This window comes from Drosophila rhopaloa, unplaced genomic scaffold, assembly GCF_018152115.1.
Source record: "Drosophila rhopaloa isolate 14029-0021.01 unplaced genomic scaffold, ASM1815211v1 contig_3, whole genome shotgun sequence".
Taxonomy (NCBI): Eukaryota; Metazoa; Arthropoda; class Insecta; order Diptera; family Drosophilidae; genus Drosophila; species Drosophila rhopaloa.
The window spans coordinates 19,037,185-19,049,254 of record NW_025335123.1 but is presented as its reverse complement, the minus strand read 5'-3'; the positions used below and the strand labels follow the sequence as shown (position 1 = coordinate 19,049,254).

Here is a 12,070-nt window from a genome sequence, read left to right as displayed (position 1 = left end):
AATAGGGGACTTAAAATATAAAACAATAATAGTCATTTTATATCCTGTTAAATATATATATATATTAAATTATATATATATTTTGCAAGTGTTAATAATTTAAAAGTGCCTTATAATTACTGTGTTCTCATTGGGAAATTTCACGGGCTATCCTTTTGTAAATATAAATATTATTTATAAAATATTATTTTATTTTCAATATACACTATCAAAGACCGATAGAATATATATTTTGTAAGTCTTAATTGTGGCTCAGAATAAAGCTATGCGTCTCAATAAATTTACAAGGCATTTTAGCTTGCCACAATTTACTGAGAAGGCAATTGTCTCGTTTAGTGTTTCATATATGGTAAATAGGATTAAAATCGGATAACAAAGCAGCTTACAAGAGCTTAATACCCATACACACACACATGCACCCGCTTTAACACACACAAATGCAACGCTGCTGCTGGCAAATCGAATAATGTAAAATTCCTGAAAATAGTTTTCTTTGTTATTCCTTCTATGCCGATCAAATTAATAAGCTTAAAAATACGTACTTAAATGTTATTAATAATTGATGTATTATTTTTGTAGAGAACATTTTCGCTTTCTATATTTATTGGTTATTTGTTTGTTTTATATTATTGAATGAGAAAAGTAAACAAGTAAAGAAAATTAAATCTAAATTGCTAGAGTACTTTGTATAGTTTCTGAAAAATGTTATTTGTAATTTCATTATAATTTAAATAATTAATAACTTATTTGATGGCCTAATTTTTTAATTTTATATAATACATAAAGAGTTAATTAATTTCCTAAAATACTTTTTTTTGTTAAATCTTTGATCGGTATAGAACCTAGCGCTTTGGTGTATGTATTCTAATATACTTTGCTTGATTTTACTCGCTTCTCGCAGATGCCGCGACGCTTTAACCCACTTTGTCTAACCCCGCCACCGCCGTAAAAATGTAAAAGTCCAACATGCCACTAAAACCACTAAAACCAGCCAGCGACAATTAAAGCCAGCGCCTAGAGAGGATCAGGATTGGGAGGAGGAGAAGGAGAAGGAGAAAGGAGATCGGAGGAACAAGCCGCTCCAGTAGGACTCAAACAAATACACTGAGAGAAACGACATGGCCGGGCCGCAGGTGCAGCACAGCCAGCGACCCAATAGCGCCTACTACACGGGTCTAAATGGTGGATCCAGTGGAGGAGGTGGAGGCGGAGGAGGTGGAGGAGCAGGAGGAGGATCCTCCTCCGGCGGAATAACAAGCAGTGCATCGCACACCGGACTGCATGCTCTGCGGCAGGTGAGCAACGAAACGGAGCTGATCTACCGTGGCAGCCACAGCAATGGCACCGTCAACGAGCTGCCCTCCACCGCCCAGCACCACCTGCTCACGGGTCGAGTGGGGGAGGGGCGGGAGTGCAGCGGGAGCAGCAGGTGCACCATCAGACGGTGAGCAGCATTGCCGGCACGGGATCGAGTGTCACGGATGCCCTGATCGGGACCATAACCTCGGGCGGCGGCGGAGGAGGAGGAGGTGGAGGTGGAGTCGGTGGAGGAGCAGCATCTGGCAGCACGGCAGCGCTGGGTATCAAGAAGTCCAGCACGCAGCGCAGCATCGAGATCATTGTGGACGCCAGCCAGTGCGGCAAGGAGTTGGTGGCCAGCAGTGGCCCAGGAGCAGCGGTCGTCTCCACACTGGACGTGGAGGATGTGGAGCAGGGCGGTGGCGGCCAGGAGTCCTCCTCCTCGCACCGCAAATCCTCGCGCCACCGCCATCGACCACTGCACCGCCGGCTGATCACCTATCTGCGGAACCTCTTCCAGGGCAGCACCACCCAGAATGGTAAGCCAATGGTCCACTCGAGGACTTCTCCATCCACATGGACATTTCATGCTTTTTCCTAGGCACTTACTTACAGTGTCATCAGTACCAAGGTCATATATTAATATACATTTCAGGTTCTGTGACTAGTTAGCGGTGGAAACCAACAAGAATTATTAACTATTTTGTGAGCGATATTATTTGACTCAAAAATTATGAAAAGGTGTAACTCAGAAAAATACAAAAAGTGTTTTTCATATAAATAAATTCATAAGAGTTTTACTTGGTTATTAATTGTCATTATTTATAAGCTTGAAAATAAATAAAAGATATTTGTGGCCTTCCTTAGTTGAACTATTTGATATCTGATTGTACAGATTCCAAATAGATTTTAAATTTATACTTCTATAAATTCATTTACATTGCTTATAAGCAAAACTAGTACATTTAAATTATTATTTGCTTTTTAATAAAGATTACAATTTAAATATTGATGGAATACAAAAATATTCCTTATCTATAATGACTGAGAGTTTTATAATTCAAAGAAAAATGAATTTATCATCGTATTATTTTTTTAGTTCACTGTTTTTCTTAAATCCAAAATTAGAATTCAGTTTTTCAATACTATTTTGTTTTTCAAACAGCTTGGCATAAAATTTCCTTGTTTCTTTCTATTGGTTTCCAACTTTATTAGAATCATTGAGTCAGCTCTGTTAATTGTGCAGTTCGTTAGTTCAGAACCATCTCGCATTGTCCGCTTTTTTTCACCGATGCCCGCCTGTCATCGCCCACCTTCTGATTTATTCCTTTTTTACGAGTACTCACTGTATTTTTCTTTTCTTTTCGGTTTCCGTCTCTGTGTTTTTTTGTGTAGCTCTGAGAACTCTGCTGGTCGCCTGGGGCTGTATTGCGAAGCGTAAGCGGCCATGTCTGTACTATACTTCTGCACCCCGGTTAACCCCCCAACGGCCCCGCTTAACCCTCCGCCGCCCAGTTAACCCTCCCCTAACCCGATTGTTTCGCCGCTGGCCATGACTAACCCCTGCCAAAACGTGCTAACCATTTTCAGTTTGGGTCAATTCATGGCCATGCATCCACAGCCGTTGGCCTGCCCGCGTTGCAGATATTTTTTCCGCATCTTGAGGTTGGCAGGCGAAAAAATAAAAAATAAAACGCTCGTAAAACGCGCTTGCGGTTTCGCGGCTGTTTTTGTCGCCCGGTCGAAATTTATGCATGGCGAACTTTTCTTTTTTTTTGCGGGGCGGAAAATCATTGCAGCAGCCTTGAATGGATTTTCTATTGAAAACCTATTAGGAGTTGTGAGGGTGTGTATTTTTTTGTGGGCCAACCTTAAGCTGGGAAATTGCTTGGCCCTTCTATTTTTGGTCTGAATTCAATTTATTTTGGGACCTAAGCAAATGTATTTTTAGATTTAAGAGCTTTTAAAAGGTGGCATGCTATTTTTTTATTTATCCTGCATAGGGATTTCCTTGTTATATAGAGTAAACTTACATATTACCTTTGTTTTAGCTAGGGAAAAAATACAAAAAAAAAATATATATGGTTATTTCAGTTTATTAATGAAAAAATAACAAAAGTGTCTCGTTTAAATGAGTATTACCAAAAGGGGGATAGACTTTGGTTATATAATAAAATGCCATTATATAATCCATCAAATTTGGATAAGTTTTTCTAGGGATTGCCATTGCCGGGCGAAACTTTTGCATTGTTACTATTCAATTTGATTTGATTCGATTTGATCTGAAGAGCACCCAAAAGCCTTCGCTTAACCCTTTTGTGTGTGCTGTGTCTTGCATGATTAATTATGGAAATTGATGGAGCTCCGGCAGCTCATGCTTGCCAACTCTAGATTGCATTGATTGTGTGTCGGCTCAACTATGCGACCCGATCCCCTTTGGTCCTGCTCCTTGGAAGTTCGCTCAGCCAGCGAGTCCTTCGAGCAGCTTCTTTTGTCAATTTGCCCTTCCTGAGCTCCAGCTTCATCCTTCGTCCTTCCCCATTCGTGTTTCTTTTTTGTCTGTTCCGCTTAGTGCCCTGCCATTCAGTATTCAGTATTTTTCCAGACCGATTTTCCCGCCCATCACCCCCCCTCCCCCTCCCCATCCCCTATTCCCCTCCTCGGAGCAGTTGGCAAAATGATGAGCTCAACATAAAAGTTGCACGGCTCATCCTGAAAATTGAATGCAGGAGCGGCTAAAGAGGAAATCGATATGGAACACAATATAATATTTGTTTGTCAGAGCTTCAAAATGAATGCTTTACACGGAGAAAAAACTAAAGCTGAATTTTATACATATTTTATGTTGCTTTTTTAACACTTAATCTTATAGTCAATACCTAGTAGTAGTAGGTAGTAATTTTTAACTGAAAAAATGCTAAAGATTTAAAGAAACATTACAAATGTTATGTTCAATTCATCAAGGCAGAAACTATATATCTTTAAAAAGGGGAACGAATAGAAAATTATCATAACTTTAATAAATAATAATCTTTTAGAATTTAATTTAAGAATTCTTAGTTTTGGGTAAAGTAATAGTATTATAAAATGGAAGAAGTATGGTTTATTTATATTAGTTGATTGTTTTTGCACTGCTTTTCAGGTGGTTCTAAAAAGAAGGTTTTATACATAGATGGCATAACTTTAATCTCTGTGTAGAAAGTTGATTCCGATGGAAGTTAGGTTAGTGGATCAGAGGGCATGGCCATGGGCAACTGTTGACAATGGCAGTAGACAACAACATGGACTGGAAATCGAAACTCTCGAGTGAAATTGGACGGGCGGACTACAGGAACTTTGCATTTCGCATTTCACTCGCCCACACTTGACTTTCTCCACTTTCCCCGAAAGCTTTTTCGGCTTTTCCAATGGGCGACGGATTTGCAGCTTGGCCAGCGACGAGAGGCGGCGCAAAAGTTTTATTGAAAAAGTTTGATGAATGACAAGTTGGCTTCCTGCAAAACCAGCGACTACTTCATAGCCCCCAAAAATGCCAGCCAACTTTCCACACTCCATTCTCCACTCACACCACGTGACAAATCGCTGGTTTATGCTATCAAATGACATGGCATTTAAATGTTATTTAAGGCCTAAAACTTAAATTGAGTTTAAATTGTGCGCTAATTGAATCTAAATTTGTTTTTGGTGGAAAAAGTTGTTGGCGAAAATAACGAGTATTTTGTGGTGCAATTTTAGTGGACAAATTATATGACTATAATAGGATAAATATATTATAGGTTATTCAATTTTGCAATTTGCATAATGCAAAATGTTTACTTTCATAAGTGGGCTTAAATATTACTTTATAGTAGTGAGCTATTTTAAAAGCTTTTGCTGAACTTGTAGATTATTATAAAAATTTATCAGACAAAAGCTCTATCCTTATTTTCATGTTTTGTAATTAAATAACAAACCGACATTAATTCAAATTCTTGACCAAACCGACATTAATTCAAGTATTTGACTGCTTTAATTGATATAATGTTTTTTAGTTTCTCAATTCCTTTTGGTTTTTCCCTGTTATTCAGCTCCATATTCGAGTCCCAAAGTCAAGGACATTGAGCATCCTTCGTTAGCCTTGGCCGCGACAGGCATTTCAATTAAATACAAAAAGGGTGGATGGAAAGGGGGTGCCACGAGGGAGATCTGGAGGATCCCAAAGGGGGAACAGGACTAAGTATCCTGGCCAGGCTAAAAATAAACCGACTTAAATGAATACGAGGCAAAGTTGCAATCAGGCAAAAAATATGTTACAATAAAAGGTTGATATCTGAATTTTCGATATTCTCTATATAAATTGATATATTAAATAAAGAAAAATATAAATAATTATAGCTTTTAGAAAGAAGTGAAATAAATACAAAGGAATATGATTTATTTATCTTTTAGTTTGGAGAGAAATTATAGCAAATATTTCAAAACATTAACTTAAATAAAAAATGTAGATTGAAAGGTTGTGAATTTGGTAGGCATTAATAGGAAAATTACAGAGCTTAAAAAACAATCTAAAGCAATGTGATTTTGTGTGAAATAAAATACACGTTTTCCTTGCAAACTCACAATGGTTTTCCTTAAATAACACGTCCCTCTTGAAGAGTATAAAAATAAGACAGAAGCAATTATTGTGGGTATGTGTAAGATGAAAATAAATTGGAGTCGCTGCTCGTTTTGGCTTTGGTAATTGGCTTACTTCACTCCGCCTTTGGGTTTTCCCCTCCTGCGGATTTCCCTCAATGTTTTGCCCGCTGTTTTGCTTTTTTCTTTCCTTTTTTTTGTTGGTTTCAGTGCCGCTGGCTGCATTTTATTGTCCTGTCCTTTGCCATCGCCTCCTGCCCTTAATTCCTTTCCGTTTTTCTGCTGCCTTATCCTCGGGACAGCTCAATCGTTGTATTCATCTTCCTTCGCCTTGGTCCTTTTGGTCCTTTTGGTCCTGGTTTTGTTTGCCTGTTTGCCTTCCTGCGCTTTAATGCACTTCATAATTTCTTCATTACGCCACGCCCACACTTTTGCCGGCAGGACAGGACCCTCGAAGGTAATTGAATTCGTTGTCTGCATTTTGTGGCCGCTTCATTTTGTGCACTTGATGGTCTTGCGAGTTTTTCACCCGACTCTGGCTTTAATTATAATTTCATTATTTGCTGCTGCTTCTGCTGCTTATTGCACATCATTTTTAATGGCCACCGCGATGCTTTAAGTGCAGCAAGTCCTTTGAGATTCGCTCACCCCAGCTCCTGTGTCACAGTTTCGTTTGACTGTCTCTTGTTACCGCTTCTTGGCACACTTTCCCACTTTCCCACTTTCTCACTTTCTCGCCTTTCACCGCCAGCCAAGCGAAAGCGGAGGTGGCAAGGCTGTCGCCTCCGTGGTGGTAACTGTGTCGCAACTCGGCGTTCGTACCCTGTAAATGCGGCTTATAAGGCCTGCCCGGCCTGTCACAAGTCAGAAAGAGACCTCATTATGAAAGCTGTATTGGGTTTGGAAAAAAATACAAACCCAGATTTGAATGCAGATTTTTAGAGAATTAAACCACAAAACTTTAAATGTATGTCACTTCCAAATCGAACTTAAATTAGAAAAGTTATGGGCTTAAATGTGCAGGTTTTAGGTCACTTTTCTGAAAAGCGGTTTTTCGGAAATTTGGAAAGGGGTTACATCATTAAAAATGACAAAAAACCGAAAAAAAATTAGAAACCCAGATTTGAATGCAGATTTTTAGAGGATTAAACCACAAGACTTTAAAGGTATGCCACTTCCAAATCGGACTTAAATTAGAAAAGTTATGGGCTTGGAAGTGCAGGTTTTGGGTCACTTTTCTGAAAAGCGGTTTTTCGGAAATTTGGAAAGGGGTTACATCATTAAAAATGACCAAAAACCGAAAAAAAATTACAAACCCAGATTTGGATGCAGATTTTTAGAGAATTAAGCCACAAGACTTTAAAGGTATGCCATTTCAAAATCGGACTTAAATTAAAAAAGTTATGGGCTTGGAAGTGCAGGTTTTGGGTCACTTTTCTGAAAAGCGGTTTTTCGGAAATTTGGAAAGGGGTTACATCATTAAAAATGACAAAAATCCGAAAAAAAATTACAAACCCAGATTTGGATGCAGATTTTTAGAGAATTAAGCCACAAGACTTTAGAGGTATGCCACTTCAAAATAGGACTTAAATTAGAAAAGTTATGGGCTTGGAAGTGCAGGTTTTGGGTCACTTTTCTGAAAAGCCGTTTTTCGGAAATTTGAAAAAATGACAAGAAACCGAAAAAAAATTACAAACCCAGATTTGAATGCAGTATTTTAGAGAATTAAACTACAAGACTTTAGAGGTATGCCATTTCAAAATCGGACTTAAATTAGAAAAGTTATGGGCTTGGAAGTGCAGGTTTTGGGTCACTTTTCTGAAAAGCCGTTTTTCGGAAATTTGGAAAGGGGTAACATCATTAAAAATGACAAGAAACCGAAAAAAATTACAAACCCAGATTTGAATGCAGTATTTTAGAGAATTAAACTACAAGACTTTAGAGGTATGCCATTTCAAAATCGGACTTAAATTATAAAAGTTATGGGCTTACATGTGCAGGTTTTAGGTCACTTTTCCGCAAAGCCATTTTTCGGAAATTTGGAAAGGGGTAACATCATTAAAAATGACAAGAAACCGAAAAAAAATTACAAACCCAGATTTGAATGCAGTATTTTAGAGAATTAAACTACAAGACTTTAGAGGTATGCCATTTCAAAATCGGACTTAAATTAGAAAAGTTATGGGCTTGGAAGTGCAGGTTTTGGGTCACTTTTCTGAAAAGCCGTTTTTCGGAAATTTGGAAAGGGGTAACATCATTAAAAATGACAAGAAACCGAAAAAAAATTACAAACCCAGATTTGAATGCAGTATTTTAGAGAATTAAACTACAAGACTTTAGAGGTATGCCATTTCAAAATCGGACTTAAATTATAAAAGTTATGGGCTTACATGTGCAGGTTTTAGGTCACTTTTCCGCAAAGCCATTTTTCGGAAATTTGGAAAGGGGTAACATCATTAAAAATGACAAGAAACCGAAAAAAAATTACAAACCCAGATTTGAATGCAGTATTTTAGAGAATTAAACTACAAGACTTTAGAGGTATGCCATTTCAAAATCGGACTTAAATTAGAAAAGTTATGGGCTTGGAAGTGCAGGTTTTGGGTCACTTTTCTGAAAAGCCGTTTTTCGGAAATTTGGAAAGGGGTAACATCATTAAAAATGACAAGAAACCGAAAAAAAATTACAAACCCAGATTTGAATGCAGTATTTTAGAGAATTAAACTACAAGACTTTAGAGGTATGCCATTTCAAAATCGGACTTAAATTAGAAAAGTTATGGGCTTGGAAGTGCAGGTTTTGGGTCACTTTTCTGAAAAGCCGTTTTTCGGAAATTTGGAAAGGGGTTACATCATTAAAAATGACAAGAAACCGAAAAAAAATTACAAACCCAGATTTGAATGCAGTATTTTAGAGAATTAAACTACAAGACTTTAGAGGTATGCCATTTCAAAATCGGACTTAAATTAGAAAAGTTATGGGCTTGGAAGTGCAGGTTTTGGATCACTTTTCTGCAAAGCCATTTTTCGGAAATTTGGAAAGGGGTTATGGACTTGGATTCATAACAACACAATTTGCTCTACAGAGTATATGCGCTATTTAAAATGTATAGAGATGGGTTATTTAATATTATTTACGAATTCCAGGGCATCGAGTCGTTGCTTCGGATGTCTGGCTGCCAGTTTGTTTGTTTGTTTGGCTTGCCTTGCCTTTCGTGTGCATATGCATTTAAGTGTCAGGGCCTGCCACATTTTAATTTATTTAAGCGCATTCGACGCGGCCGTAAATGAGTTAAGTGCAATTCGGCTCTCACATTATCTGGCCCCTCGCACACCTTTGTGGGTGTGCGGGTGTGTGTGTGTGCGAGTGTGTTTGTTTATCTGGGAGTGTGCAGGGATACGGCCACGCCCCCTTTGTGGGCCAGCAATTTGTTTTGGCCATTGTCTGAGGCAGCGACTGCAGCTCGAATCCAACAATCGCGACCGCAGAAATGCGCAATAAAACAAAGCAAAAGCCGAAAAAGTTTTTTCATTAACACACACCCCCCGCCCCTACCCATACCCCCACCCCCCATCCCCTGCAACAATGTGTGGGGAAACATGGCACAAAGTTGCACTGCTTGCATTGCATATGTGTGCGAGAAGCGCCTGAGAAAGGAAAAAATTATACGAAATTAAATGAGATAAGTGTCGGAGCATTGTCTGTGCGGCAAACTTGCAGTCCAACTTTTTATTCGCCTTCTTTTCTAGTTTTTTCCCCTCTATTTTTCCTCTTATTTTTTTGTGCCATCCATGTGTGGATAAATCTGTTTTTAGTGGGATTTCATCTTGGCGAAAAAAAAAGTGGGGCTGGGGGAATGGTAAATGCAGCTAAAGTACACATTTCTTTATACAATCAACTATTTCCCAAGCTAAGCCCAGGAAATGAAAATCCTCGGGCTTAAAGCGAGGCTTTAAAATGTGAGGCCGAAGAGCTTATGGTGTATTGAAAAATACACAAGTCCCTTTGGCCACAGCAAATTTTGGACTCATGAATATTTAAACAAAGTCGCAGGCGATGCAATTTGAAATTTAGGAAAACTTTGTATACTAACACACAGAATAAGTCCCCTTTTCAGATTTTTTAAATCATTTATTACAGCATTTTAAATACATTTTGTAAATTCCCTTCCAAAAACACTGGTATTTAAGCAAACAAAAAAAGGATTTGATCTTATAAATTCTTTGAAACTCAGGACATTGCTAGACTTAAGCATACACATTTAAGCATACTGGCTTTTAAACACATACATTTACATACTAGACTCTGATTTCAAATGCTTTGCACTTACTGCATTTGACAAATTCAAGGATTTTCATAACTCACCAATTAATTTCCATTTTAAGGGACATAACAAAGAAAGCTTTTGCTTGGGGAAACCCAATAAATCTTCAATGGCCAGCATAAAATTGAGTTCTCTTCAGCATGCGGATACCGTGTATATTCAAACGATTCTTTTATTTGTTCGGTTTGTCGATCAAAAAAGCAGAAAGAAAGCGGAAAAACCGGAGATAAAAAGAAGGGCAGTAAAAGCAGCCAAAGGCATTTGGAGATGCTTCGCTTTCTCCGTGTGCATGTGTGTGTGTGTATGTGTGTGTGTGAGTATCTGTGAACGCTTCGATTGAGTGCGCATCTTCAAAGGCATACCGCCCAGAAAACAGCCCATCCCCACAACCTTAAACATTATATATATTTTTTTATTAATTTGCACTTTTATAGTAGTTGACAAAGGGGGCGTGGCTGTTGGCTGTTGGCGAGGTAAACATTTGGAAAAACTGCAGTCGCTGGCACTTATCGACATGGCGCACACTTGAAATTGAACGAAAGCAAATATTTTTACTGCACAACAGAACAGGAACAACAACTGCAGCGCATACCTAATAAAAACCGATGCCACACCCCCTAAAGGGGGCGGTAGTGGCTGTGGTTTTCACTTTCCGCATTTACAATTGCACTCGAAACAGTAGGAGTTCTTTCTCTTGATTAATTTACACGTGGTCAGAAGTTTTAAATAGTGATTACAAACTACATTTATTGACAGAGTGCTATATAAATTGGAAGTAATAGTTTACTTAATTGTTATTGTCTTAACATCACCATTAAAAACAAATGAAATAAAAATGCCAGAAATATCTCAAGAAAATGTTTAGCTGAAAAATATTTATTTGGGGAGCACAAAAAAAAACAAGAGATAAGGAATATGTTATTAAATGCCCAATTACTTAAGTTTGATAATATGGTATTGACTTATCAATTGACTTATAGTTATTAGCTAGTTGGAAAATTGAATAAATGTGGTAGATAAAATGTATATTTTAAACAATTTGTTTGTATTATTCTTTTAAAATATTTTTATATTTAGCTAAGCTTGTGTTTCTAGCTTTTAAGTTAAATATTTAAATATTTAATATAAATACTTTACAGAAACTTCTTTTAGATTTATATATTTTTATTTTTATTATATACTTACAACTATTTTGTTGAACATAGCTGTTTGTTAGTGTGTGGGGTGCAGCATGCAAAAATATTTGCACTTGACTGGCGGCTGCTGCTGCTGCTGTTGCTGCAGCGGAAACGGAAACATGACACCTGCGCAGCCACACACACACACACACAGGCAGGAGGGTGGAGAAGGAGAGGGCAGAGGGGGAAAAGGATAAGAGAAGGGAATGCAGTCAGCGTTGGGCAAACAAACGCAAACCGAGTCGAGATAAACAGGAACTTATTATGCGAACTCATGCAAGATGAGGTGAGTGGGCGGTGGGCGGCAAATAAGTGGGCGGGGCACTGCAGAATGGCACTGCAATTGCAACTGAGTTCGGTTGTTTTGTGCCCTATCTGAAATTACACGGACAACAATGGCAATCCAGGCCCACACTGCCCGCAAATGCCCTGCCACTGTCATCCTTTTGTTTATTGTTATGTTTGCCAATTGCCAGACCACAGCTGCCACGCCTACCGCCCTCAGCCCTCCGGCGCCACGCCCCAGCATCCGCCACCCACACTAAATGAGGCATGTGTTTTCACACCTTGACCCTAGCAGGTGGCATCGAAATAAAAACCAAAACAAAACCACAAAAAGCGATTAGTGGCAAAACTCGAAGAGGGAGTACTTAGT

General features: G+C 38.5%; 1 protein-coding gene across 1 annotated transcript in view; it reads left to right on the top strand.

Annotated features, from left to right (window-relative positions):
- The window catches only part of LOC108050018, a 78,723-nt gene that overhangs the window by 47,500 nt on the left and 19,153 nt on the right, over window positions 1–12,070 (top strand). Inside the window, 2 exon segments of the mRNA XM_017131498.2 lie at window positions 902–1,412; window positions 1,415–1,838. Coding sequence (XP_016986987.2) covers window positions 1,119–1,412; window positions 1,415–1,838 — 718 coding nt within the window. The 5' untranslated portion in view covers window positions 902–1,118.